General features: G+C 49.1%; 11 protein-coding genes across 11 annotated transcripts; 6 read left to right on the top strand and 5 right to left on the bottom strand.

Annotated features, from left to right (window-relative positions):
- Positions 1 to 146: 146 nt before the first annotated feature.
- Positions 147 to 2,939, top strand: N7518_000558 (snoRNA-binding rRNA-processing protein NOP14; the record flags this gene model as incomplete). Its single annotated transcript, XM_057181486.1, has 2 exons — positions 147 to 434; positions 489 to 2,939. 2 exons carry the CDS (start codon positions 147 to 149, stop codon positions 2,937 to 2,939), a joined length of 2,739 nt encoding a protein of 912 aa, XP_057046836.1.
- Positions 2,940 to 3,456: 517 nt separating this feature from the next.
- N7518_000559 (uncharacterized protein) lies at positions 3,457 to 5,325 on the bottom strand (the record flags this gene model as incomplete). The annotated part of the gene is made up of 1 exon (XM_057181487.1): positions 3,457 to 5,325. One exon carries the CDS (start codon positions 5,323 to 5,325, stop codon positions 3,457 to 3,459), a length of 1,869 nt encoding a protein of 622 aa, XP_057046837.1.
- A 760-nt stretch (positions 5,326 to 6,085) lies between these two features.
- N7518_000560 (uncharacterized protein) lies at positions 6,086 to 6,361 on the top strand (the record flags this gene model as incomplete). Its single annotated transcript, XM_057181488.1, has 1 exon — positions 6,086 to 6,361. One exon carries the CDS (start codon positions 6,086 to 6,088, stop codon positions 6,359 to 6,361), a length of 276 nt encoding a protein of 91 aa, XP_057046838.1.
- Positions 6,362 to 6,836: 475 nt separating this feature from the next.
- Positions 6,837 to 8,578, bottom strand: N7518_000561 (uncharacterized protein; the record flags this gene model as incomplete). The annotated part of the gene is made up of 3 exons (XM_057181489.1): positions 6,837 to 7,877; positions 7,950 to 8,309; positions 8,366 to 8,578. 3 exons carry the CDS (start codon positions 8,576 to 8,578, stop codon positions 6,837 to 6,839), a joined length of 1,614 nt encoding a protein of 537 aa, XP_057046839.1.
- An 818-nt stretch (positions 8,579 to 9,396) lies between these two features.
- On the top strand, positions 9,397 to 10,559 carry N7518_000562 (putative G-patch domain protein; the record flags this gene model as incomplete). The annotated part of the gene is made up of 2 exons (XM_057181490.1): positions 9,397 to 9,495; positions 9,579 to 10,559. The coding sequence occupies 2 exons, from the start codon at positions 9,397 to 9,399 to the stop codon at positions 10,557 to 10,559; spliced, it is 1,080 nt and encodes a 359-aa protein (XP_057046840.1).
- A 666-nt stretch (positions 10,560 to 11,225) lies between these two features.
- N7518_000563 (uncharacterized protein) lies at positions 11,226 to 11,723 on the bottom strand (the record flags this gene model as incomplete). Its single annotated transcript, XM_057181491.1, has 1 exon — positions 11,226 to 11,723. One exon carries the CDS (start codon positions 11,721 to 11,723, stop codon positions 11,226 to 11,228), a length of 498 nt encoding a protein of 165 aa, XP_057046841.1.
- A 660-nt stretch (positions 11,724 to 12,383) lies between these two features.
- Positions 12,384 to 13,152, bottom strand: N7518_000564 (uncharacterized protein; the record flags this gene model as incomplete). The annotated part of the gene is made up of 4 exons (XM_057181492.1): positions 12,384 to 12,434; positions 12,485 to 12,591; positions 12,678 to 12,953; positions 13,062 to 13,152. 4 exons carry the CDS (start codon positions 13,150 to 13,152, stop codon positions 12,384 to 12,386), a joined length of 525 nt encoding a protein of 174 aa, XP_057046842.1.
- Positions 13,153 to 13,392: 240 nt separating this feature from the next.
- On the bottom strand, positions 13,393 to 14,988 carry N7518_000565 (uncharacterized protein; the record flags this gene model as incomplete). The annotated part of the gene is made up of 1 exon (XM_057181493.1): positions 13,393 to 14,988. One exon carries the CDS (start codon positions 14,986 to 14,988, stop codon positions 13,393 to 13,395), a length of 1,596 nt encoding a protein of 531 aa, XP_057046843.1.
- A 1,082-nt stretch (positions 14,989 to 16,070) lies between these two features.
- sip5 (Sip5p) lies at positions 16,071 to 18,542 on the top strand (the record flags this gene model as incomplete). The annotated part of the gene is made up of 2 exons (XM_057181494.1): positions 16,071 to 16,439; positions 16,497 to 18,542. The coding sequence occupies 2 exons, from the start codon at positions 16,071 to 16,073 to the stop codon at positions 18,540 to 18,542; spliced, it is 2,415 nt and encodes an 804-aa protein (XP_057046844.1).
- Positions 18,543 to 19,653: 1,111 nt separating this feature from the next.
- On the top strand, positions 19,654 to 21,445 carry N7518_000567 (MFS transporter; the record flags this gene model as incomplete). The annotated part of the gene is made up of 4 exons (XM_057181495.1): positions 19,654 to 19,726; positions 19,778 to 20,143; positions 20,202 to 20,258; positions 20,313 to 21,445. 4 exons carry the CDS (start codon positions 19,654 to 19,656, stop codon positions 21,443 to 21,445), a joined length of 1,629 nt encoding a protein of 542 aa, XP_057046845.1.
- Positions 21,446 to 22,094: 649 nt separating this feature from the next.
- Positions 22,095 to 25,232, top strand: N7518_000568 (uncharacterized protein; the record flags this gene model as incomplete). The annotated part of the gene is made up of 1 exon (XM_057181496.1): positions 22,095 to 25,232. The coding sequence occupies one exon, from the start codon at positions 22,095 to 22,097 to the stop codon at positions 25,230 to 25,232; it is 3,138 nt and encodes a 1,045-aa protein (XP_057046846.1).
- Between the last annotated feature and the right edge of the window lie 1,082 nt (positions 25,233 to 26,314).

A 26,314-nucleotide genomic window follows, 5' to 3' on the forward strand; every position in this document is an offset into this window, starting at 1 on the left:
TTGTGAGAGTTGGAGAGATGCGGAGAACATAATCGGCAGAATATTGATCGACGAAGACCGCGGAGGCGGTGTACCTGATTTTTTTGATGGGAATCACGACGGGGAAAAAAACTCCCAACTCTCGAATTCAAACCCAACCACACAAAATGCCGCCTTCTCAGCTAAAACAGCTGAAGGCTTCTCTCCGTGAAAACGGAGTTCTTGGTCCTCAGAAGTCCAAGAAAGAAAAACGACAAAATGCAAAGACCGGAGTCGGTGCGAAGAATCGCAACCAGCGCGAGGTCGCCTTGCAAGCCATTCGAGATCGATTCAACCCTTTCGAGATCAAGACGATAAACAAATCCAGCAAGTTTGCTGTCACAACCAGAGACGGTAACACGACCGCTGGAGGTGGCGCTCGCCCAGGTGTTACTAAATCACTAGGTGAAGAAAGAGTAGGTTTATCTGCTTTCCTTGAGCTTTACGATTATAAAGCTAACTTTAGTTAGCGACGCGCCACTCTGCTGAAAGAGATGAACAGCCGAAACAAGATCGGTGGACTTATCGATCGCCGGTTCGGTGAGAATGATCCCACCATGACACCCGAGGAACGGGCTGCCGAGAGATTTGCGAGAGAGAGCCAGAGAAAGATGCGGAAGGAGTCCATGTTCAACCTCGAGGATGATGATGATGAGATGCAGCTTACTCACATGGGTCAATCTTTGTCGTTCGATGGAGCGAACCAAGACGACTTCGAGGCCGGAGACTTGGATGACGCGGAATCCGACGAGGAAACGTCGCGGAAACGGAAGCGATTTCCCGATGGTGATGAAAACCAAGATGCGGATCCGGATCAGGATCAGGAGGACTTCATTGACTATGGAGACGAAGAACAGCCAGGGCGCAAAAAGACTAAGGCCGAGGTCATGAAAGAAGTCATTGCCAAGTCTAAGTTCTACAAAGCGGAACGGCAACAGACCAAAGATGATGATGAAGACCTACGGGAAGCATTGGATAAGGAACTTCCTGATCTTTTCGAGGCTCTGCGGGGCATCAAGCCTGCAGCCAAGGCGACCGAGGCAGAGGCACCGAGGCAGGATTTCTCAGAGATGAACCCAGAGCGTGCTGCTATGCTAGAAGAGTCGCAAAATAGCAAGGATCCAGAGAAGGAATACGATCAGCGCCTCAGACAGATGACATTCGATCAGCGATCAAAACCCACAGATCGCACGAAGACCGAAGAGGAGAAGGTGGAGGAAGAGGCTGAGCGGCTCAAGAAACTTGAGAACGATCGCCTCCGACGAATGCGTGGAGAGCAGCTCACTGACGATGAAGAGGACAGTATGGATCAGGACGAAATTCCCGATGATGACGAGTCGGAAATTGACGATGCTACGCATTTCGGCCTTCCAGCTTACCCTAGCGAAACACGCCCTGAACTTGGCGTCGAAGATGAAGATGATTTCATCATCGACGAAGATCTAGTCGAGACAGATTCGAATGCCAGCCTCGACATGGGTGACAGTGACATGGAAGGAGATGAGGAGGCTTCGTCGCGCGATGAGTCTGACGGGCCAGATGGGGAGGACGAGCTCATCAACGGAATGACGCTGCCGACAGAAGATTCCGCTGCGGCTTCGACTGCTGCCGAGATTAACAAGGAAGCAAACGGAAAGCTCGCATTCACGTATCCTTGTCCAAAGGACCACGAGAGCTTCCTGAGTATCACAAAAAACGTACCTGTCGAGGAAATCCCGACTGTTATCCAGCGCATTCGAGCATTGCACCATCCACGGCTTAGGCCTGGAAACAAGGACAAGCTTGGTCGATTTGCTGAAGTTCTTGTTGAGCATGTTTCTTACATGGGTAACGAGACTGAGCAACCTCCATTTGCCATTCTGGAGAGTATCATCCGTCACATTCATTCTTTGGCTAAGACCCATCCTTTGAATGTGACAATTGCGTGCCGAGCCCAACTTCGTGAGATTGGCAAGGAACGCCCACTCAATCTATTACCCGGAGACCTCATCTTGCTTACCGGCCTCTCGACCTTCTTCCCCACATCTGATCACTTCCATACGACAGCCACACCCGCTCATCTATGCCTAGCGCGATACCTGGGTCAGTGCACCACCGCCTCGCTCACAGACCTTGCAAGTGGTACATATGCTGCGAGTCTTTGTCTCCAATATCAAAAAACCTCGAAGAGATATATGCCCGAGTTTGTCAACTACACTCTAAATGCTCTCTGCAACCTTGCTCCCACGGAACCGACTGTCAAGTTTGGAGCTTTCCCCTACAGAAAGTCACAGGAATCTGTTCAGCTCGTGCCCTCCGAGAGGGTGACACCTCGCAAGCTGCAATTCCGCGACGTGACCACTTCTCCTTCTGATCCCCAGGCGCAGGAGGAGCTTAAGATCTCCCTCCTCGCTACTCTCGTGTCTCTCCTTGGCTCCGCTTCCGATATTTGGGCCGAGAAATCTGCTTTCACCGAGATCTTCACACCGGTCCGTGCCGTTCTGCAGTACCTCCGCCAATCCCTCAAAGGCAAGGTATACTCAGCAGCCCGGGAACCCATCCAGAGCACCCTGGACAAGATCGATTCCCACCTCGCACAAGCTCGTCTTGTTCGTCGTCCGCTGTTTTTGCACGACCACAAACCCTTGGCCATCAAAACAGCCATTCCGAAGTTCGAGGAGAACTTCAACCCAGACAAGCACTACGATCCAGACCGCGAGCGTGCCGAGTCCAACCGTCTCAAGAAGGAGTTCAAGCGCGAGCGCAAGGGTGCCATGCGCGAGCTTCGCAAGGACGCCAGCTTCGTTGCTCGCGAGCAGCTGCGCGAAAAGAAAGAGCGCGACTCCGAGTACGAGAAGAAGTACAAGCGTCTGGTTGCGGAGATTCAGAGCCAGGAGGGCCGTGCTGCCAACGAGTACGAGCGGGCGCGTGGCAGGAAGTAATCTTGCATTTCAACTTATGTTCCACGTCTGTTTTTCATATATCACACATGGTTGTACATCCTGTTGGGCTGGTATATATATCATTATTCATCCGGCGTAAGGGTGGGAATAAAAGTCAAGTTCAACGAGATCTACAGTATCTACAAAATCCGCTACCTACATAGCGGATTTCCTCTGCCACTTCTTGGCCTTCCCTTTCCGTTTTAGTGCTAAAAAATAGATATTTAATTTTGTTGTTTAGATTCTTTTTATTTGTTGCTCCGTCGGTCTCCTTCGACGGCAGTCTTGATCGCACATAATGGATTGCCACTTTGCTTCTATGGCCAGCCCAGGTATACAGTATACCTACAAGAGTGCGGATCTCGGGTATAAATATACGTCCTATGTCGAGGCATATGGTACTGGACGTCAAATGAAGCTAGAAACACGCAATGGGTTTCAACGAAGTAATGCAACTAAAGTTCAATAAGCACAGAACCTTGGAAGCAACTGTCCACAGATTTGAAAGATCAATGAGTCAAGCCGGAAGGCTCAATGTAACGGACCCTCCCATCTTCTCCTGGATCGAAGCCATGACATCAGGCATGCTTGATGCTAGCCCCAAATTCCATTTGTCTTTCTCCATACCCCCCCACAGCAAACCCTTGACCTCTCCACTCTCACCGAGAACGAATGAACCAGAGTCCCCGTCCGTGCAGAACGATTCCTCATTTACTCCAGCTCTTTTGCCCACGATAACGAACTCTTGAGTTTCAAGAGCACACATTTCCACTTTTTGTCCGCTCGGGGTATATCTTACTTCAGGGCCATTCCACTTGCAGTATGCTTTTGGGCCGTTCACTACACCTGCAGTAAAGCCAGAAGTACGACCTTTTTTGCAACACCAATCCCCATCTTTAAGTGACCCAAACTCACTGAGAGGTTTCTTTCCTAGCCAGATTGCAGAATTTTGAGACGGGCTCCATTTCTCTGGCTGGTACTTCTTAGGGACCGATGGCATAAAATTTGGCCTGAAGAACTTTGGCTCGGCGGCTTTAGACATCTGAACGAATGCCCAGTCTATAACGTGACCACCGTGCACTTCATATCCTGACACAAACTGAACATCACCTAGGCTGAACGGCATTCGGTCGACGACTGAACGTAGAAGCAACGCCTCTTGAATAGAATCTTTTGTGTTTGAAAGCGCCTCCAGGATTCCGGGATTTGGTGTAGCTCCGAGTAGCTCTCGCTCTTGCACCTTGGCATTCAGCTCAGTCTCGTGTTCGCGCATTGCCTCTAAGCGCTCGGAAATGTGGGCAGCGGTGGCGTCTTTATCAAGGCCAGATGGCGATTCCATCGTGATTTTGTTGGCCAGAGGGCGCACAGGGGAGGAGCCGAAACGGTCGAGACTTTGGAGAAAATCGTTGCTGTCAGAGGGGCGTTGGGACGGCGATGGCCTGACCACGTGGTAATTGGTCAAAAAACCTCTACGAACGACATCACCGTGAGTCAATGTCACAAACCCGCCAAGCGTTCCGGCGTTTTTGTCTCCTTCAATTCCGATCGAGGATCCCATTCGGGGAACCTCATGCTCTTTGACGTTGTGTGTGAACGGAATGCCGCCTCCATTCAGGAATGACATGGCGCCGGGTAAAAATTCGATGTCAAAGCTGTCCGCTTGTATGTGTGGCAAGAGTCGAGACATGACTTGAAGTCGCAGCTCAAACCAGTTTGTAATCGTCCATGGCTCCACAAATACCACAATGGTCGGCTGCGCCTTGGCTTCATTCGGACCAACGTTGAAGGGGCATAGCATATTGAAGTTGGAACCAAGTGTCTGCTTCAGGATGGCGACAAGATTCTGCATGACTCGGTCGTATGCTTTGACAAGAGGGTGGTTTAAGGCGATAGAGAAAAATGTCGGGTGGTGGCAGAGCTTGTCGTTCGAAATTTCGACATGCACTCTGACCTTGTGTCGACGGAAGAGGCTCAAGATCTCGTCTTTGATAGGGCCAAGAGGAGAGATGTTTGGAGTCGAGGTATCAAGGAGGACACTGAAAATATCGACGGGGATGTCACCACGGGGATACCCCGGCTTGGTCATCCTCCAACATCGATACATCATCATCCCCGGCAGATTGTGTTGGTTCAGTATCGAACTGACTTCAGGGTAGAGTGGCCTGAGTACTTTCTCAAGAGAAGGGAGAACCTCCAGTTTCACTGGCGAAGGAAACCGACTGGGGATACTGGTCGATCGGTAAACTTCGACGCGCTGCAAGTACTGCTCAAGACTCATGTCACCTTCTGCATCATCGGACTCACGAAGGTGGCGGCGTCGTTTTCGAGGAGACAGCGGGGGTGTAGGAAGGCCTGAAGGCCCTAGAGACGGCACTGAGGGGTCCATGACTGAAGATGACGACTGAGAGTGAAGTGATAAACGAGAGTGAAGAAGTGATGTACTGGAGTGAACTGATGGTACAAAGTGAAGTGATATACCAGAGTGAAGATTGTAGCAGAAGATGAATAGTGTAAAGACTTGAAGAAACCTGGAAGGGTGGGGAGGGAAGAAGAAGAAGAAGTATGAGAGCCCTGTTTATACCCCAGAGGTTGGCGGATAGGTACCAAGGTTTGTATTGTTCTGTGAACAATAGGGTTTGTATTGTTCCGTAAATAACAGGGTTTATATTATTCACAGAACAATAGAGTTTGTATTGTTGTATGAACAATACGGTTTGTATATCTCCCGACATCCATGGATATGTTAGAGAAATTTAGATTGCGTCTGATGTCAGTAGCGAGCCTAGCCACGAGTTTCTGTGTCACAATGCTATACTCGAATTTTTGAAGAAACTGAAAAGCGACATAACATTTTAGGACAAGTCATCTTCAACAATGCAGATTCAATTCACGAACGTCGTTCTTATACATGTGGATTCAAGTCATCGAACTCTTGACAGAAGTGCTACCTGCCATTGGGTAGACTGAAAGCAGGATCTTGAGTGCCTTGAACAAAAGGACATTCTAGATGTTGAGAAAGAGGCGTTGGCGTTGTTTTGAACTTCCTCGGTGGTGAACTCCTGCGTCACTCATGGAGCTGCATTGCGCCTTTAGGGAGGCTCATAGAGCTTAGAAAACGCGATATATATGGCAATGGACGACTTGACATGAAGCCATTTACCGGCGGCTTTACTTCCGCAGCAGGGGACCTTGTCGTGATGATGAAACTTCGACCACCCACCATTCAGACTTTGTTAGCAGACACGCTTCAGTTCTATCTGGAAGGGATTATCTCCCCACCTTCTCCTGTCACTCTCTTGAATTTCTCGGAGGCTGGTGATGATCTCAGGCGGTTACAAACCGGAAAGTCAACAGGGAAGACTGTGTTAGGTTCCTCTGACGACGATATTGTCTCGGTAGGCCATGTTGTGCTCCCTGATTGAGACTTCCAAGGTTAGAGAATAGAAAGAAAAGAATAAACGAAACAAACAAGCACTTCTTGGTTCCATCTCTAGGCGGAACCTTGGAACCATCAGAATCTTGGTTTGGTGAGGGCATTCTGGTGTTAACCTTGGAATGGACTTTAATTCCCAGGTGACCGCTGTCGCATGCAAGCATTTCAATTGCCTGGAATAGGTCGTGGGGACTAGGCACAAGAGCCCTTTCGAATTGTTCTTCGTCTACTTTAGCGGCGACCGACACTGATTCACGAGTGCTTAGATGCACTATCGATCTCCTGCACTATCGATCTCCTGCTGTAAAGATCCCGTAGATTGAACTACATACGCACCCGGCATAGAAAAAACACTATGTAGAGGTACCTAAGTAGTTCATAGTCATTTAGTAGGAATCCGATTAGTTAAAAAGCCTGACCTCAGTAAATCACAAATTCATTTACTCCCAGGGGTATATATACTGCTACTGCTTCAAATCAAGACCAATGCTAGTCAAATATTCACATCGGTTTCTCTGTGCCTGTGACACCGTCTCCATCTTCGTCTCGTTGGTTCGAATGAAGATCCGCTGATATGCATCACCACCTTGGCCCCAGGTCTGCCATTTCGGACTGGAAGGAAGACGTTTGGTGTTCGGATCTAGAGACGTAATGAAGCTTGTCCAGTAACCCTGCATCACAGGCACGATTGGTGCGTTGGTAGTGTAGTACGAAGCTGGAGCTTTGTGGTTGGTATTGGTCGGACCCCAGATCGCATTCACTTCGATGGTGTGCTGTGTGCCCACTCCCGAGCTCTCGTCGGCGGGGTCCTGGACTGCGTAGTGGTAGTTCCAGCTTGGGACACCTGCCGCTGCGTAAATAGAAGACAAGTCAATTCCGGGACAGATGTAACGTATTTCGCCGTACGCCGTGCTTGCCGGCCTCCAGTAGGCCCCAGCGCCAGGGAATGTCTCCTTCTGGTTTGGAGTAAGATATATACTGTTGAGCTTGGCAAGTTGGGCCTGCGTTATTGCTGGAAATTGGTTCTGGATGAACGTATCTGCTTCATCGACACTGGAGGTGCTCTTGGGAACGAATTTCGTGCCTTCGTTGGTGTCATCGCCAAATATCACAGGTACCTTGATGAATTTGCCTTCATGGAAGAGGCGGTACGTGTAGTCTGGCACCAGATCCTCGTCGATTGTGGGACTATACAGGTATAACGGCTTCCCCTTTGCTCCTGGGTATGGTCTGTTGATGTTCTTCTGCTGCAAAGCATTGACATCGAGGTTGCGCAGACATGCCAGGGTATTTTGACTACTGTCACATGCAGTTGCAGTTACCAGCGCGTCGTATGCAAATTGACTTTCGGTGACATTGAGCATCTGGGCAAAGCTCTGTGACTCTGCAGCTGCGGCAACGAACAGGCCTTCGTCTCTGCCACCATACGCCGAGAGCATGAGAGTCACCGAGGCAGCACCTGCACTATCACCGCCAATGACAACATGTTTAGGGTCTCCGCCAAACTGGGATAGTGTCAAAACCAGGTATCAAACAACAAAGCCACGAAAAAAACGAGGAATGACGGCTTGACCTACTTTGCTGATATGCTCCTGGACCCACTTCAAGGCCTTGCGTTGGTCTTTCAGACCATTGTTCAAACTGGCTCCTTTTTCAACCTCATCTCCGGCAAGAAATCCGTACGGTCCAACCCGATAGTTGAAAGTGACCACGACCATATTGTTTCCGGATGCCTTGATCAACCCAGTGCCGTTATAGTTGGCATTTGAATTAAGTGCAAATCCTCCTCCTTGGATAAAGAAATAGACAGGCAGTTTGCTTGAACCTTTTGCTGCGGCTGTGGGAGCATATATATCGAGGAACAGACAGTCTTCTGATGTTCCTGATGGGACTGTCTGGCCTTCGCTTGCTGCTGTGGGGATGCATATACTTCCATGCTAGCAGTGAATGGTCAGTAGCCACCTATGGATAACCGAACACAAGAGATACATACCTCGGTTGCTTGCTGTATTCCCTTCACAGTCAAAGGATCCTGCGGGGCAGCAAATCGCAGATCACCTACAGGAGGAGCAGCAAATCGCATGCCAAGCCACTGTGTGACTCCGGTGGATAGTGTGCGACCTTCATAGCTAGCATAGCCGAGGTCTACCACCGTAGAAGCAGATGCTAGAGATAGCAAAGAGCAGATATACAAGAAAATCGCCATGGTGACGTGACTGACAGTCTGATTGTCAACCGGTCGATGCCATGGCTTATAAAGGGTCCCGCGGAGAGAAGAGAAAACGCCGAGCATTGTCTATCGAAGTCACGGTGACAATGCACCGAACTCAGCTACTATACAGTGATACAAAGACAAAGCCCTTGCGCCACTGTTGCTTCATTGAGATATGCAAACAGACGCTTACGGGGATGTGTCACAAGTACAGTAAGGGATCTTTACGGGGAAGAACACCATCCATAATAGACATAATAGGTATGTAATTTTAGCGGTGAGTAGGCTATTTGGCCTCAGAAGTAAGTAATAGGAACGAAAATCATGATTTAAATGCTCTTGGGAGGTATTTCGTTACAAAAGCAACTGTATATCCATATAGTTTTTAAGGTAAGAAACAGAAGTGAGACGCTGGGAAACATCTGAAACCATCGAGTCTAAATATAAACAAAGAAAGACAGTGATCCTTGGCATAAATAGCGTCTTTGTTTTGGTCTATAACATATAACTAGCTGATTTTAATCCGAATTTCCACATTTTCCCCCGATAAAAGACCGAAGAAAATGCTACCAAACCTGATATACTTCTTCTTAAGTACTATAATCCCATAATATATGTTATATAGTGTACATTAATAGTGTAATAGCGTACTTTGTATATAATCAGAGCCTCCAAATTAATTAATCAGAGCCCCACCGTAGTTCCCCGCAAAACCCAAAGCGTTTTCTTTTGTCCGCCTGCGGATCTCTTCCTCTTCCTCTCTCCCTTTCTTTAGCGTCTAGGCCATACCTTGACTCTTGGCAACCGAAACAATGGCCTCGGAAGATGAAAACGACTACATGAATATGGTCATTGAGGAGCCCACTCAAAAGGAGACCTTCGCACAAAAAAAGCGCCGCGAACTACGAGAGGTGCCGTATCCTTCACATTCTAGCCCAACGCTCTGTCTCCGGCTAGATTCGAAACCTATTCTAACATTCTTTTCCATATGCAGGCCGAAGCTCGAGGCCGAGTCCCATCGAAAGCCGAACGCGCTGCTCGGGAAGCCGCCCGCCGAGAGGAAGCCTTGGCCACAAGCACCCTCAACCCCACCAACAAAGGATTCCAAATGATGGCAAAGCTTGGCTTTAAGCCTGGTGGGGTGCTTGGCAAGCCTCCTGCAGCGAGCGATTCTGGCAGTGTCACTACCGATTCTTTCCTAAAGGCGCGCGCTGAACCGCTGAACCTAACCATGAAAGAAAACCGCGGCGGAATCGGGTTGGACACTGAAAAAAAGCGCAAGCTCCGTGAGGAGGCAGAAGAAGCAGTAAAGAAAATCAAACACGAGGAAGGAAGTTACCGAGACCGCGTTCGTGAAAAGCGCGAGTTGAGACGCATCGAAGCGCAGGTGCGCGCTGCGCAGAAAGTTGCAGAGAGGCTGGATGCGGAATTGGAGAGTGGGGCTATCACCGACGAAGATCAAGAACAAGAAATAGGGTCCTCAACCAAGTCCAACAAAGAAGGTGGTGACTCCGCAGATCCTAGTCAAGCACGCGACGGACCCAACGCAGCCGCGACAAAGAAGAAGCCAATCAAGCTCACGTCGCAAATCAACGTCCTATACCGAGGTCTCATCCGTGAGCGGGAAAGGAACGACAGTGACCGTCAGACACGCCATGCTCTCCAATCCTCACTCCCTTCTTCATTTTTCCCCAAAGCACGGCTACCAGAATACGATGACCCTACTATGGATCGGGAGGATAAAAAGGCCCTTGGCAGTGAACTGGATCAGAATACCTCCACACTGGAGATAGAGCTGGAAGAAGACGACGAGGAGCTCGATGCCTTCAATGCGTTAGAGCCAGCTGAGCGGTTACGCAAGCTGGTTCTCTTTCTGCGCGAGACATATCGGTATTGTTTCTGGTGCAAATATGCCTATGAAACGGATCTTGAGCTGGAAGGGTGTCCTGGTCTGACCGAGGAGGATCACGATTGATCTCTCAGAGACGTTTGTACCATATGGGAGTATTCTTGACGCAGCAATAAGCTGACCTAGCACATAGCTTCTCCAAACTCTCAGAGATCTCTACGAAATGCTACACTTATGTCAAGGACACCCCCCCCCAAAAAAAAAGAATATCTATTCATATTAACATGCAGCTTCGGTCCTCCTGATTAAACCATAATATATACACGAGCTCTTGGTATCATAAAAAAAGGTATACAGATAAGAAGAAAAATAGAAAACATAACTGACAACCTTACAGGAACTGTACTTCCTGCGCAAGAGATCGTGCAATATATGCTGAGGTCATTCATGTCAACACACCACGACCATAACACCACCTTGAGATATCAACAAATCAGACAACCAGTCGATCGACCAGCTCTTCGACGGATCGATTCTTGCATTTCTGCAGAGTCTGGTAGCACGACTCGCAGATGCGCAGGCAACAGAACACACAACGGTGCCGGATCTCAATGTCAAATTTCTGACAAGTCATGCACGGCAGCGGACACCACGCATTCTGCGCTATGGGCATAGCGCGGTGTTGCTGGTAGCATGTGAGGTGGATTTCGTTCAATTTCGGCGCCACGGGTTCAACATCCGGTGGTACGAAGGGCGAAGGGGCCAGCTCATCGCGTGGCAGTTCAGACACTGTTAGTGGCGGTTCGGCGCTGTCCGGGGTTGGGATGAAGTCTTCCAGCGGGGGGAGTTGGCCTCGTCAGCCGGAGCTTGGGGCGCGAAATAGTTTGTTGTCTGTTGTTGGGGTGCGTGGAAATCGGGCTGTGATTTCTTGTTTCGCAGGCCTGTCATCCGAGGGGGAGGAGACTGCATTGGATTGGGGACCCGTTCAATTGGGCGTCGGTCTGGGACTGCATTTTGGGAGGGGATCGGAGGGAAGTATGGGTTGTTGGTTAAGGTCTGCGGTGCGGGAATTTCCTCTTTCGGGGACACTGGGAGGTCCTTGCCCGGCGGGGGCGCCGGCTTCGGTGGTGGAGGGGTAGGGAAGGCTGTCGCTTTAGGCGAAGTTGACTCCCCGGAGGGCACAGGCTCGGTGGGCACAGGTTCCGACGATTTCTTCTGGAAAGACTTGAATGCTGCGAGAGAGGGCACGCGAAGGCCACGAGGGCGCTTTTCTGAGTCGAAGATAGCCATATTTCGAATTCCAGTATATACTATCTCTGGATATTACAAAAAAATCAACGCCACCAGTTCCAATATGGATATGAAGGGGATCGGGCCTCATAAAGAAGAGAGAGTAATTTAAGGAGAGAAGAATAGGAAGATTAGAGAAAAAAAAAGCAAGAAAAGGATTTAATTTAATTAAACAAGTTTTCTCTCTGAATCCACTCGATTGGCAATTGTTAGCCGATCCAATGTGTGCACATATATAAGGATCCCCCAATGCCTATTAAATCACATTCTCTCTGGCTGATCGGATCTATTGGCTGGCCATAACCTCCAATCTATCCTGTTTCAGATAGTCCGTAGTGGGGATTGGATCTGTAGCAATCTAGAAGCGCTAAATAGCTAAATAAATAGATCTATCTACCACAACTTACTAGTACGGAGTAGATTATGCGAAGAGTTACTAGTGAGGTATACTAAGATAAGTGTTGATGTGTTTACCCCTGAACTTATAGTACATTCCTCCTACTGATATCATATCGAGCTCAAATTCCCATGGCATCATCCCTACTCCGTATGTTGTATATGTTAATGAATTTAGTCTCATGTCTTGGAATTATAGGCTCTTTGCTAGATATTTCAGCCTACAAAATTATACATTCAAAATCATATCAAATCATTTCATATTTAGCGATCGGGTTCAGCAACGGGTATATACGACCTGCGTTCTCGTGCAGCCTAAATCAGTTAGTCGGGTTTCTCACAGATCTCGCTATGCATTGACCTACCTCGACATATCGCTCAATCCATGGCTTGCAGGCTGCCCAAGCCAGCAGTCCACCGGTAGCAAAAATAAAAATAAACACCACCGCCTCGTCTTTCCGTGAATCTCGCTCTAGTACCGCAGATCCGTCAGCAAATCTGTTATAGTATCCAATTCGATTTCTCTTGGCTGCTTCACTAGTCCGACAAATCACTTACGGAAGCAAGTCGTATACACATCTTCCTCCTTAGCGCCTTTGCATGTTGGTAGCTCGTAGTCGAGACAGAACTTCCGATTGCAATCATTACAATTCAGAGATCGGTATTTCTCGGCTCGTTTGCTGTATTCATCGGTATGCTCAAGCTCGGAGCTGAGAGAGTCGCGCTCGTAAAAGCGGACGTGGTCGATGCCGGAGGAGCTTTCGGACTTGGCAGGATTGAGGGGGATGATCGTACTATTGGAGAAACAGGTGCATTTGCAGAAGGAGGTTGGTGCTGTAAGCATTGAGTATTAGTATCACACAGATATCGACGCGAAGATGGTAGCATTTCGATCTTCCACTTGGCGCTTCGAGGCATCGGAGAAGAGAGGCTAGCACTTACTGGACGCTGCTACCAATGACGTGAGAGACAAAAATGTGAAAAGCAGCAGCAACAGCTGTATGCTGCGCTGTGAGGTCCAGGTCGAAAACATCCTGGGCATACAGTGGACGATGCGACGAGTCCTAGTTTGGACGAGCTCAATGATGATGAATGCGGGTCACATGACTGTGTACGCAATCCAACAAAGACCATGAGGTTTTTTTATATTTAGATTTGACCAACGTTGGAAACGTCGTTGGCTTAAATTACATAGTATTTGTGTCATTTGAAGGCTACTAGCAGCATAGTTTATGTATAAGTACCACATCAGATCTAGGTACATATTTTGAATCTATGACTTTGCCTTGATTCCCTTCTTCCGGTTGTCTCTCTGTCTCTGTTCCTTAGCAGCATCGCGTCGCCTCTTCTTCCAGGCGCGATTGTTCTCACCACGATTCTCCCAGAACCACTTTGCGAATTCAGTTTCCTCCATGCTTGCACCGGCTTCCGCACGAGCTTTTTTGACAGGGCTGTCGATCGAGATGTCCTCATCATCCGAGTCCTCACTCTCGTTCCACGTCATGTGCCGGTTGGCTGCAGTAGTATCGGGGGTGGGAGCTGCACTGCGCTGACCTCGGTTTTGTAGGTCGTTCTTCGTGAAGGGTGTGAAAGGTGTCTGCGGCTCAGCCATTTGAGACTCGTCCTCGGATTCAATGTCATTACCAAAGAAGCTGAATCCAGCCTCGGCCTCGGGTGCCTGCTTGTTATCGGATGTTGTCGGGGCGGGTCGCTTGAAAAGAGCTTCAAGGGGATGGACTTCCTTGGTAGGTGAATCTTTTTTCACTTCTTGCGCAGCCTCCGTGGGTATCTTATCCGAGTCTGACTGGCTCGGTGTATCAGCATCACCGTCGTTAGCCTCTGTAGACTTGGTGGTCTCTTCTTGGGGTTGCGGCTTGACCTCCTCCTCATCGTCGGAGGATGCAGATGAATCTTCGGGGTTTTCATCTGCCTTGTTCTCATCGACCTCACTCTCTGAGTCACCGCCCTCGTCTGAAGATGAGCCACTTGATGAGGTATAATCTTCAGACTCGGAAGATTCCTCTGGAGTCTTTTCTTTGCGTGAACGCTTCTTCGTGTCTTTGGCGGCCAATTTGGCAGCTCGGCGCTTCTCCTTGGCCCCTGGGATCTGACCAGGCCGATAATTATCCTTCGAGATCTTCTCACTGGCGGGTTCTTTCAGATTCCCGGTGGAATCCACCCAGCCTTTTCCATCTTCAAATGTAGCCGTAGGCGCTGCGCTTTCCTCCGCGGTGCGCAGGAAGCTTGGCTGGGTCACCGTTCTCTCAAATTCGTGGATGACATTATCCTTCGACTTCTTCTTCTTCTTTGCTTTCTTATCATCGGAAGCTGCGTCGGATGCTCGGTTGGGTGGGATTGTTGCTCGGAACAGGCATTCGGATTTGTCGGTGTACTTGGACTTGGGTTGCAGTTTCTCCTCCTTGTCCTTCTTGTCCTTCTTCTCCGACTTTCGTCGTTCTTGCTTAGCATCACTGGACTCCGTCCAACCCCGTTTCACTTTGCGGTCGGCGGGAAGCTCAAAGCCTTCCATTACACCGTCATCGGGCGCTTGTTTCTTGGACTTCTTGGACTTCTTCTTGGCACTAGAGGGGGCTTCAGGCACCACATCTTCTTCTTCCCGGTGTCTCTTTTGAGGGCGGGCCGCCTCGACTTTGAACTTCTTGCCCTTGAGGATCGAGCCGTTCAACTTCTTCTTGATCTTCTCCGCTTCCATGTTTGGCAGAGTCACGTATCCGTAGTTGTTCTCTGGGAATGTAGAAATCTCGTGGAAAGATATGTCTGTGGCCAAGTTGCGAATAGATGCTGGCAGCACAGACGGAAGGATATCCTGGGTGAAAGGCGTGATATGCAGTCTGATCGTTTCAGTCATTGCCAGAGGATTCTCGGTAGGAGTGAGAATGAGTAGAGCTATCACTACTGCATGGCCTATGCAGGATGTCAAGGTTCAAAATAATTTCGAGGAAGATTCCAAAGCTTCAACACCGCTCTTCTATCTTTTTTCTTTGGCAAAAAAAAAATGTAGACTGATTTATGCCACCGCCTTTTGTATGTAGATTACTATTGGCTGAGGTTGTTCCGAGGTTGATCAAACGTTGGCCTTAAATGTTGGCCTTAAATGTTGGCCTTAATTGGCCTTGTTGCCTCCAGTAACTAATTAACTAACTATGCACGTAACTACGGAGTAGTTAGTTAACTTAACTAGTTGACTACCACAGTTAATTGTAACTAATACTTTGAGATCTATACTAAAAGTCATTTTGCTGCATCTTAGAGCCTATTATGTCTACATCGCACTATCAATAGTAGAAATGGAGTGTATCTGCCCATGACTTGACAATGACGATGGATCAACTGATGATCTTGGGTTGAGAATTAGTAAAAAGCTTGATATTTATGCTATTTAACCTGTTTATCCTACCTATCATATGCTATAGATATGTATCAATACATGTTATGTGGTTTTGTAGTAATTCCCATAACTAGTCTAGTTAGGCAGGTATACTTGCCCCAAGAAAAAAATTTAAAAAATAACAAAAATAACATCCGCCACATCCGGTATTTCTATCTTTCTATCTTTTCTATTGGAATATCAGAATATTTCAATCTCGAATTTGTAAATATTCTTGATATCATTTGGGCCTCATGGAGGTTGTTGTCCTAGAAAGTCTTCACCGATCTCATTTCCCCAGTTACTCCGGACAGATCACAAACCCCCCCCCGCTCTGAAAGTTACTCCTCTTACCTCCACTCTCTCTATTAGCCTCTTTTCAACTTTTTTAAACCTCTCCATCTTCTTTACATCCATTTCTACTGCCCACCCCCAATACAACCCCCCCTTGGGGGCCCTTTCCGCCATATCCCGGAGTTATCACCGTGACTGTCGGAACTGTCGTGGCTGAACCCGACAATCTCGCCATCCTTCCACCTTATTACATCCATCTGGGCTCTAACATGGGAAACTCCCAGACTAAGGAGTCACGCTCCACAGCCCCGTCAGGTCGTCGAAGTCAATTATCCCCGGGCGCTTCCGATGGCTCAAGCCGGCCATATCAAGGTTCTCGTGCAGCAAGAGGCAGTAGGCCCGACCTTTCGATTCTTGGAATCGGCAGCAGTCATGATCGTGAAGTGGCCACACTGGAGAATCGGCGGGAGACAAAACAAGAGCGTGAGGTCCGCCGCTTGGAGAAGGAACGGGTGGCTCGTCTTAAAGAGAGGGAGCGCAGTATGAAGGAGGAGCATGTCGATGGAGGCTACCTCGTAACGCAGGGCGTATATGTGGGGACAGAAGACTACAATAAGGTAGTGGTGCGCCAACTGATGGTAGGTTTGCTTGGAATCCCCCTAGATGCAATTTAGCCAAGGCTGACCGCGGGTTAGATCGAACGTCGACTGGCTCCCTTCTGGAAAGGCCTTAATGACTTCTCGGAGTCGTGGGCTGAGCATCAGATTATGGCGGCTGCCCGAGGCATGCCCATTCCCCTGCCAGATGAGATCCCGCCCGAGTTGGAGCACAATTTATCCAGGACCGCAGACAAAGCCTCTGCCGATCCGACAAATATCCAGCATCTCACAGTGCCGATAACGTCCAGATCGCAATCTTTTAATTCAGATGCTTCGCAGTCCTCCAACCCCCCTCAATCATTACCCTCCGCATCTCCCATCGCATCCGGGACATCCACCTCCCCTCTTTTCCGAACAAGGGCGAAGACCTTGGCTGCTTTGACCACTAAGCATAACTCGCAAACAGATTTAATGCCCCGGGAACTGCAGCTTCCCAAGGACCCATTTGTCAACGGACAGCCCATCGAAGTCAATTTGTACAAGGACGCAAGCGAATGTCCTATCTGTTTCCTCTACTATCCGCCATACTTAAACCACACCCGATGCTGCGATCAACCCATTTGCTCCGAATGCTTCGTGCAGATCAAGCGCCCGGACCCGCACCCCCCAGAGCATGGCGAGCCCCACGCGAATGCTCCTTCAGCTGAGGGAGAGCAGGCTGAGTCAACCGAGTCGCAATTAGTCTCGGAGCCCTCGGCATGTCCCTTCTGTGTCCAGCCGGAGTTCGGAGTCACCTATTCATCGCCCTCATTCCGTCGGGGCCTGATTTATGCTGCAGACCCCGGGGCCCGGCTCTCACCTAACTTCACTTCCCCCTTATCTTCCACCTCCTCCTTATCATCCGCCACCGCAGCCGTTCCAGGTCGCCGCCGTGCAACCTCCCTATCCACCACTGATCCCACCGTGGTGACAACTGATAGGATTCGACCGGATTGGGCCACCAAATTATCGAATGCACGAGCCCACGCGGCACGTCGATCTGCGGCAGCGACCGCCCTCCACACTGCAGCGTATTTGATCAACCCCAGTGCATCTGGGAGTGAGTCACGGGGTTTTGGCATCGGACGGCGCGGAATGCGAAGAGCCACCGGTGGAGACGGCCGGACCTCTTCACCCGCCCTCAATGCATTGGCTTTCTTGACGGAGCGTACGGGTGCTGATCGGACACCTCGAGCAACTGCACAAGACACCGATTCTGCTTCTACCGAAGAGGGAGCGGGCAACCCGGCTGCTCCTCGATCAAGCTCGAGGCGCAATCGAATCGACGATCTTGAGGAAATGATGATGATGGAAGCTATCCGACTGAGCTTGGCCAGTGAAGACGAGCGCCTCAAACGGGAGGAGAAGGAGTTAAGAAAGGAGGCCAAAAAGAGGGAGAAGGAGAGGGAGAAAGAGGCTAAGAAGGCGGATAAGATGGCTCGCAAGACTGGCTTGTACAGCAATAATGCTAGCGCCTCCGCTTTGGATGTCCTCGGCGAGTCCAGTATAGGTAAGGGGACTAGTAGCTCATCCTCTGTCATAGGCGAAGATGTCATTGGTGAAGAAATCGCTGCTGCTAGTAAAGGCAAGGGAGTTGATCGTGCATTGCCATCAACCGCGGAAGAAACGAATTCCCCTGCGTTGCTTGAACCAATAGCACCAGGAAGCCAATCGGCAGATCTGTCCGAGCCGTCACGACAATCTCACCTGCGACAGGTCTCCAGCGCTTCTTCGTCGCTCTCCTCTGTCATGGAAATCACCCCGGAGGATGGCACAAGTGGCCCTCCTACTGGAGAGGGGAACACCAACTCTCTTGAGCCGATGTTCAATTTCCGCAGTCTAGCTGCTGTGATTGGAGATGAGGAGAAAGTGGAAGACTCTTCGGAACACGTTGAGGATACTTCCAACAAGCTACAGACAGAGGGCTCTTCCTCAAGTGCCACACCGTCGGTCCACCAGCCTTTAGAGGTGAACTCTGAATCGACGCCTATCGTTGAGTCTCATGTGGAGTCTCATGATCACTCTGGAACCCTTCCCAAAGAACTTGAGACCCGCTCTGTCGAAATCACTAGTTCCCCCACGCATCCAGAGGCTACTTCGTGAATCCTTTGATTTTGTTTCGTTTTTGTTTCTTTTTTTCCAGTTTGGCTTTCTTTATTTGGTATCTAGATACAATCCGGACCGTATGACATGTGTGGATTAGCCGGCGCAGGGGATTGGTCACCGGTGAACGCATCTCTACTTATCTTTTTCTGTGCTCATGGTTTTTTTTTCCCCCTTCATATCATCATTTCTTACTTTTTGGTCAAGGATAGAAATTCTTTGTGTTTAGCATTCAGATCGATGAATAGTGAGATTTCTGATTTCTTTCAATATATCTATGTCCAGGGTAGGCATGGCATATACAACTATCGACTATGGACATAAGTATAACCTTGAATAGCCGGCCGCTTATGCGGTTTCTCTGTCATTGCCGACGCATTTTACTGACTGATCCATTTGGCTTAGATGATATAAGGGACGTTATATTCAATTATTTCTAACATGTGAAGTACATATGCGGCTGATCTATAGGTCTAACTTAAATGATTATGTGGCCTGTGATTGGTCGACTGAGATATAAGAAAGTAGAGTGGGGAACCTCGAAAGACTACAGTGTTGTTTACTGGATATAACATTATATAATTGATATGTCATAGTTAGTTACATTATGCTATATTCTGTTATTAATTCGACAACTAATCATTATTGAGCAATACAATATCACGGGCCATTGCCGAGATACCCGAACAAAATATGGTTCGCCACTCAGATTTTTTTGGAGAGATAAGACTACACAGTATAAGACAATATTCAAACTATCTCTATCCATATCTCTTTAAATAAGTATCTGTAAAGGATCAAGAGTTCCAAATTCCTTTAGGTAAGGGTCAGGATCAGATTGTGTCCGTTCTCGGCTGTGGAAAATAAAGTATCTTTCCAAAGTTCTCCCCTCCGACTTCTCAACCTCACCCCACCTTGATCCTCCTATATTCTCAGATAAATGAAATTGGCATTCTTGGAATATTAAAAAGGAAAGAAAGAAAGAGAAAGAAAGAAAGAAAGAGAAAGAAGGAAGGAAAACCTTCTGCTCATAAGGTACAAGGTACGGGCATTGATCAACTCGACACTGCCGGGTGGATTGCCGTAAGATCTTAGCTGCTTCTGAAGAACTATGGCATTGACACCACAGGCAAGACTACATCCATCGCCAGACAGCTTTCCCACAGCACAACTTTTCCTCCTAGGTATGCCATATCCCGGGTTTGTACCTGGCAATGACTGACACAACATAACAGCAATATGCAGGGTCGCAGAGCCTATCGCCTTGACTTCTATCTTCCCCTACTCGTGGGTGATGGTCAAGGACTTCCACATGGCCAATGGTAACAATGCCTCCTTCTATGCCGGTATTTTGATTTCGGCGTTTTCGCTCGCAGAGGCCCTGACTGGTATGCTCTGGGGCGCTCTTTCGGACCGCGTAGGCCGAAAGCCTATCATTATATCTGGAAGTTTCGGTACTATGGCCTCTTTGCTCCTGGTTGGGATGGCTCCGAACTTCTGGATCGCCCTCGCCGGTCGAGCCCTTGGAGGAGCTCTGAATGGGAACATTGGAGTAATTCAAACAATGGTTGGTGAGCTTGTCAAGCGACCTGAACATGAACGTAAGTACATCTCTATTATGTCATATCTAGCGGAATCAGGGATTAATCTTGTCTCCAGCTCGAGCATATGCCATCATGCCTTTTGTTTGGTCAATTGGAACGATTATCGGTCCAGGTATGTATAGTCTTCCCATTATAGAATTCTACTGCAAATGCTAATTACATTCAGCCATTGGAGGCTTGCTAGCAAAGCCAACTGAAGGCTTCCCATCCCTATTCCCAGCTGATGGCCTCTTTGGAAAATTCCCCTACCTTTTGCCCAACCTTGTTTGCTGCGTCTTACTTCTCCTTAGCATTATCGGTAGCTGGCTGTTCCTGCAAGAGACCCATCCAGACATGCAGTCCGGCAAGGCCAATCGACATCTCGACCAGGCAGCTGAGCAGCCGCTTCTGGTTACATCTGGTGCAACCGCCAATGCTGGCGTGGACCTGCGAGCGGAGTCTTACGGGACCTTTAATCAAGTCCACCTTCATAATGACGAGAGTTGGAATGTGCAAGCCGATGGGTCCTCGCCCGCGACAAAGAAATTACCAAAGCCCAAGGCTTTTACCTGGCGAGTCATTATGCTTGTAGTTGCGTTGGCTATTTTTACTTATCACTCGATGACATATGACCATCTCTTGCCCATATTCTTGCAGGATAAGGACCCCCGAGGGCCATCACATTCGCACCACTCGCCCTTTGACATCCCGGGCGGAGTCGGTCTTTCAACTCGAACTGTGGGTGTAATCATGTCCACCGATGGTATCATTGCCCTCGTGATCCAAAGCATCATTTTCCCCTTGCTGGCACATTACCTGGGAATCTGGCGGCTCTTTGTCATCGTTACGGTGCTCCATCCAATTGCATACTTCATGGTTCCCTTCCTGGTCTTTTTGCCGCGCCAACTCATCTATGTCGGTATTTATGCTTGTTTAATTGTTCGCAATATCTTGTCCATTATCGACTATCCCCTCCTCTTGATTCTCATCAAGCAAGCTAGCCCCTCAGACTCCGTCATGGGGAAAATCAATGGCCTCGCTGCTTCCGCTGGGGCTGCATCTCGAACTTTTGCTCCTCCGATTTCTGGCTTGCTTTACAGTGCTGGAGCTGAGATTGGCTGCACTGCTCTTGCCTGGTGGGGGAGTAGTCTCGTTGCATTATTCGGTGCTTTACAGCTGTGGTTCATCCAGCGCGACAAACGTTCATCAGCAACCGTGGAGCCAGCGGCTGTTTGCCATTATGTTGCTCTTCCAGAGCAGCCACACGACGACATCGTTCATATTATTGTCAATGAAGGTGGTGCGCACACAGAAGCGTAATTGTCGGATTAGGAAATGAGGGTCGAATGGGGGTCTTTTTTAGAACTAGAGTTCTAGACTAGTAGAATCATAAATCTCATTAATATTATCAACAGAGGCTTCGTCTAGGGAATTGTCCTTCTCGTATGTTACACTCATCCAAGTAGGGTCATGCTTTCTATCTACATGTATTCAATAGTCTGCTGGATAGTATACCAATAAAGCAAGGCTATCTAAAAAAATATGTAAGGAGACATAAAAGAACATAACAACTAGAAAGAATCTTGAAAGACGCTTGAAAGACATATAGGAAGACATCTAAAGAAGACATCGGAGTGGTATCTTGATATTCTATCCCTAGTACTATGAGCCAAACTGGTCATATAACTGAACTATGTGGTCAAAGACAGGGATATGTGTTGTATACCTAGTCCGAGACTCCGATTAGATAGTTTGGGATGCACATTTCCCAACTGGGACTAGCTCTGTTTACCCAGCAACGTCAACACGGCAACCTTGCAACTCTTTTTGTATAATTACACAAACTCTGCCTTGCTCTGCTCTCTTCTTGTCCAGCGAACTAGTTCTGAGAAAAACCAAAGACTACTTCGCACGATTCAGTTGTAACTATTTTCACCCTCGTTCTTGAGGGCCTCTCTTGGCTTTGATAATGTCAAATCCACTCTTGCCCCTCTCATCCTCCTACCAGAACGCGCGCGCACAATCTCAAATGGCGAATTCTTCGCCCTTCCTTCACAAGACCCTTGATCAGCCCTCGGAAAATGTTGCTCCCTCAAGCCCATTGAAGAGAGGATGGACAAGTCACGCTACCCCGAGTCCGAACGGCTATGATGAATACGAAACCTACTACCCTCACGAACCCGAGAACGAAAATGAACACGCGAATGACGATTTCAATGATGCCGAATCATATCAGCACGGTGGTAGCTCACCGTTTCAGTTTGATGGACGCGAAGACACCGTGGATTTCCAGAAGCTGCGCGAAATGCGACAGACCTCGTCCCAATCACACCCACAACTTGAACCACTAGAGGAGGAGAGTCCTATAAGCTCTCCATTCCGTCCACATGTGACGGAGGATGCAGTTGGTTTCCGGGGGTTGCGCGAGGTGCAGCCCATGTCACCTGGCTTGGACAAGCGGCTGGCTGTGGAGGAGCCAATGAGTTCTCCCTTCCGGCCTAATGCCAGTGAAGATACAGTGGATTTCCAAAATATCCACGAAGAGCAACAGTCGTCTCCTCTGCCATACCCAGAGCTTGAGCCATTGGAGGAGGAAAGCCCCGCAAGTTCCCCGTTCCGTCCTCATGTCCGGGAAGAGACAGTGGGGTTTCAAAAACTGCGCGAGGTTCAGCCTATGTCACCTGGGTTGGGAAGGCGGCTAGCTCTAGAAGATCCGGAGAGCTCCCCATTCCGCCCTGATGCGCGGGAAGAGACGGTAGACTTTGATCGCTTGCGCGAAATGCAGAGTGACTCGCCAATTCCTCAATCGCGGCCATTACCCGATCCCTCTAGTTCGCCTATCCGCAATGAAGCAAAAAACATGACAGCCGATCCATCGGAACTACACGATGTGCAAGAAGATTCATCAATGGTGTCTAAATATTCTTCACCTGTGACACCGAACTCGCCCGTCCGCGACGAAGCACCAGAGGCAGTTGATACCCCTAAGTTAGATGCGCATGCGAAGTCACCGGTAGCATCCAACTCTTCTTCCCCTACTCCAGTACTTAACTCGTCTCTCCGGCCGAGTCCCAAGGAGAACACCCTTGATCTTCATAAGTCACGCCGAATTTCTCGTGCATCACTTAAGCTGAGTGACCAGCGCCCAGTTGCTGCAACTCCCCGCAAAAGATCTTATGACCAAACACCTGAAGATCTGGAGGCCGTTTTACAGATGAACGAGCGCCACAAGAAGGGTATGATGAGCCGACCAGATGCACCAGCGATTCACATAGATGTTGAAGAGGACCCTAGTGTCCATGAACAGAGCGTCCTTTCCGCTGCAAGTGCCGTGCAAGACCGATCAGCAATTGGCAACAGCATGATAGAGGACAGACACAATGAAGGAATGAGCACAGTACTTCATGAAGATGGCGACAAAGAGAATATCTCACACGAGAATTCGATGGTCGACGACTCAATGGATGACACTTGCTTGAGCACATTTTCCGCTATGCCTGATATGACTACATTTGCGAAGCTGCGCGCCCAGTCGCCGATGAAATCAACGCGAGGAAGTGTCGCTCCCAGCCCACCTCCCACTATGGACGGGCATCGACACAATGCCGAACCGACCACCCCAGGCACAGGGCGTAGGGCATACAGAGCGAGTGCCTATATAGATGGAAATTCGCCTATGGGATCGCCTACGCCGAGACCCAGAGGCCCACGTGATATGGCTCATCCAGGTGACTCTGCTAATCTGCTTGATTTCACCGATCAAATGAACTTCTTCCCTCGTCAGTCCATGCAAAGTGCCCGTTTCTCTACTTCGCGGCGTTCGCCTATGCGATCGGCGCGGCAATCCATTCGATCTCCCGGGAAGATGTCGTCACTGTTGGACTTTGATATTCCGGCTGCGCCTACTCCTCGATCCATTCCCACGGTCACTCCCCGTGAATTGGAGTCACTCAAGTCCGGATTCTTGTCTGACATATCTTCCCTCAAAGCCACTCTCAGCGGAAAAGAGGCTGAGGTTGCAAGCCTAAAGCAAGCAGTGGCAGACGCGGAGAGACGTGTCGGCGAAGCTCTGGAAGAAGTGCGCAACGAAGCCGCCGGCAAAGAGGTGCTGGAGATGGAACAGGCCGAGTGGGAACGTCGAGTCAATGAGATGGAAACTGTGCTGCGGTCCGCCCGCTCTGAATTAGTGGAAGGGGATCGTGAGCGTGAGCGTCTGTCTCGAAGGGCCGAAGAGGCCGAGAAAAACAGGGAAAATTTAGAAGGCCAAGTTGTCGAGCTCGAAAGTCAGCTTTCCGCTGCACGCGCTGCGGCTGCATCTAGCGCCAGTAACGCCAGCTCATCTCATCAGTCCTCTCACTCAGCTGAAGACACTGCTCGGGAAGTTCAGGATGCTGTTGAAAAGGTCGCTCGCGAGCTTCATGTGCTCTACAAGGGCAAGCATGAAACCAAGGTTGCGGCCTTGAAAAAGAGCTACGAGTCTCGCTGGGAGAAGCGCTTGCGCGAGGCGGAGAAGAAGCTCACTGCTGCACGCGAGGAAAACGAACATCTTCGCGTCGAACGTGATACCGCGCAGTCTGATTCAATGGCCGCGGCTAATACCAGTCTCTTCGCTCGCGAGAATGACAAGCACGAGGCCGAAAAGCGTGTCATGGCGGCCCAGATTAAGGGTCTGCAGCGAGAAATTGTTGCTATGAAGGAAGATACCGAGCGAATCCGTGCAGACCTGGAGTCTGAACGCGCCGAGAAGGGCGAGCTTGTTGCTGCTGTTGATGAGTGGCTAGCCATGCAGCAGCCGCCCGCCCCATCTCAGCCTCGAGACCGCGAGCCCTCTGTGGCATCTTCTGTGCACAATGACCACGTCAACGAGCCAGCTCAGCCATCGCGCGAAGTCACCCCTGATGAAAGTCGTCGCAGTGTCAGTCGTTCTGTGTCTGGAAGCATCCGTCCCCCTGCCACTACGGAAAAGAGAATCCCTAGATTCGGTGCTCCTGGCGGTCATTCTCGTGGCAATAGCGGGGGCAATGGCAGATCTGGCATTGCAATGCCTACTCCCGGCCGAGGCGGGATCATGAGTTCAATTGAGAGGATGGGCCGTGGTGGTGTTTAGATGTTTTATGGATTTGACTTTTATTCTTCTTTCTCCATTCTCCTTTCTGGTTTTTGTTTTGTTTCTTTGTCTTTTTTGATTCCCCGGCAGCAGATCTGATTTGCGGTTTACCTAAATTTGGTTTATGATGTTATGTCTACTTTTATTTTTCGGCGTCTGTGAGGACTGGTCCAGGCAAGGGGGCGTGAGGGTTGATTGGAATTCGAATTGGATCACCACTGAACAGATATGAAATGATATAACGATTCCATTGATCAACTGCCATTATATGCTTTTCAAGACCTCGTGATCATCCTAGGCAGTTAATAAGCGTTTAGCGTCTCTCTCCGTGTCGTTGGAGCATTAGAGGGGTCTTGTATGCCAAGTCAGCAGTCTACGGAGTACACAACCTTGGGAGTCGCTATGCTCCTTCTGATGTCGAGGGTACCTTGGTATATTTTCCCAAGCCGCAGCTAGCTTATACATGAGCAGCTGACATCGAGAGAAAATAATGGGGCAAACAATGGTTATCTATAGGCGGATGAGTACCTGCAGGGAGAAACATGCATTGTCCAATAACATTATATATGATGACAGCACATACCACTCCCCGCGCTGTATCACAGCAAAATATGTATTCTCTTAGCATCAGTCGAATTTCACTCAAGCAGCGAGGTTCAGCGTAGAGCTTCATTGCCGACGGTTCTTGGCTACCGCTAGCGCAGAGCGTTTCGAGGCAAAGAACCAGCAGTGGCTCACCCGTCCTGCTAACAACTAGCCTGTTCATTTATATCATGTTCATTTATATAGATTAACCTCACTGACTAGTGCAGATATCTTCGCTGCCATTCTAGAGTGGTGGGTCTTCTCATGTTTATTGGATTTGGAACGACAGAAATTGGTGCAGGTATGCTGTGCTACTTTCTTAGGTTTTTATTGCGGTTCGAGTCTTGCCCCTGTCTGTAGGGTCTGTCGCATATTCGCAACTTTAACCGATGTGGCGATGCTAAGTACACCACAGCCGCAACTCTCGCAAGAATAGAAGTGACAAGCACACCCAAGAGGCATAGGTGTACGGAGTAGAAGGTGGCATCCTAGGAAAG

This window comes from Penicillium psychrosexuale (assembly GCF_028828465.1).
Source record: "Penicillium psychrosexuale strain IBT 29551 chromosome Unknown utg000001l, whole genome shotgun sequence".
Lineage (NCBI taxonomy): Eukaryota > Fungi > Ascomycota > Eurotiomycetes > Eurotiales > Aspergillaceae > Penicillium > Penicillium psychrosexuale.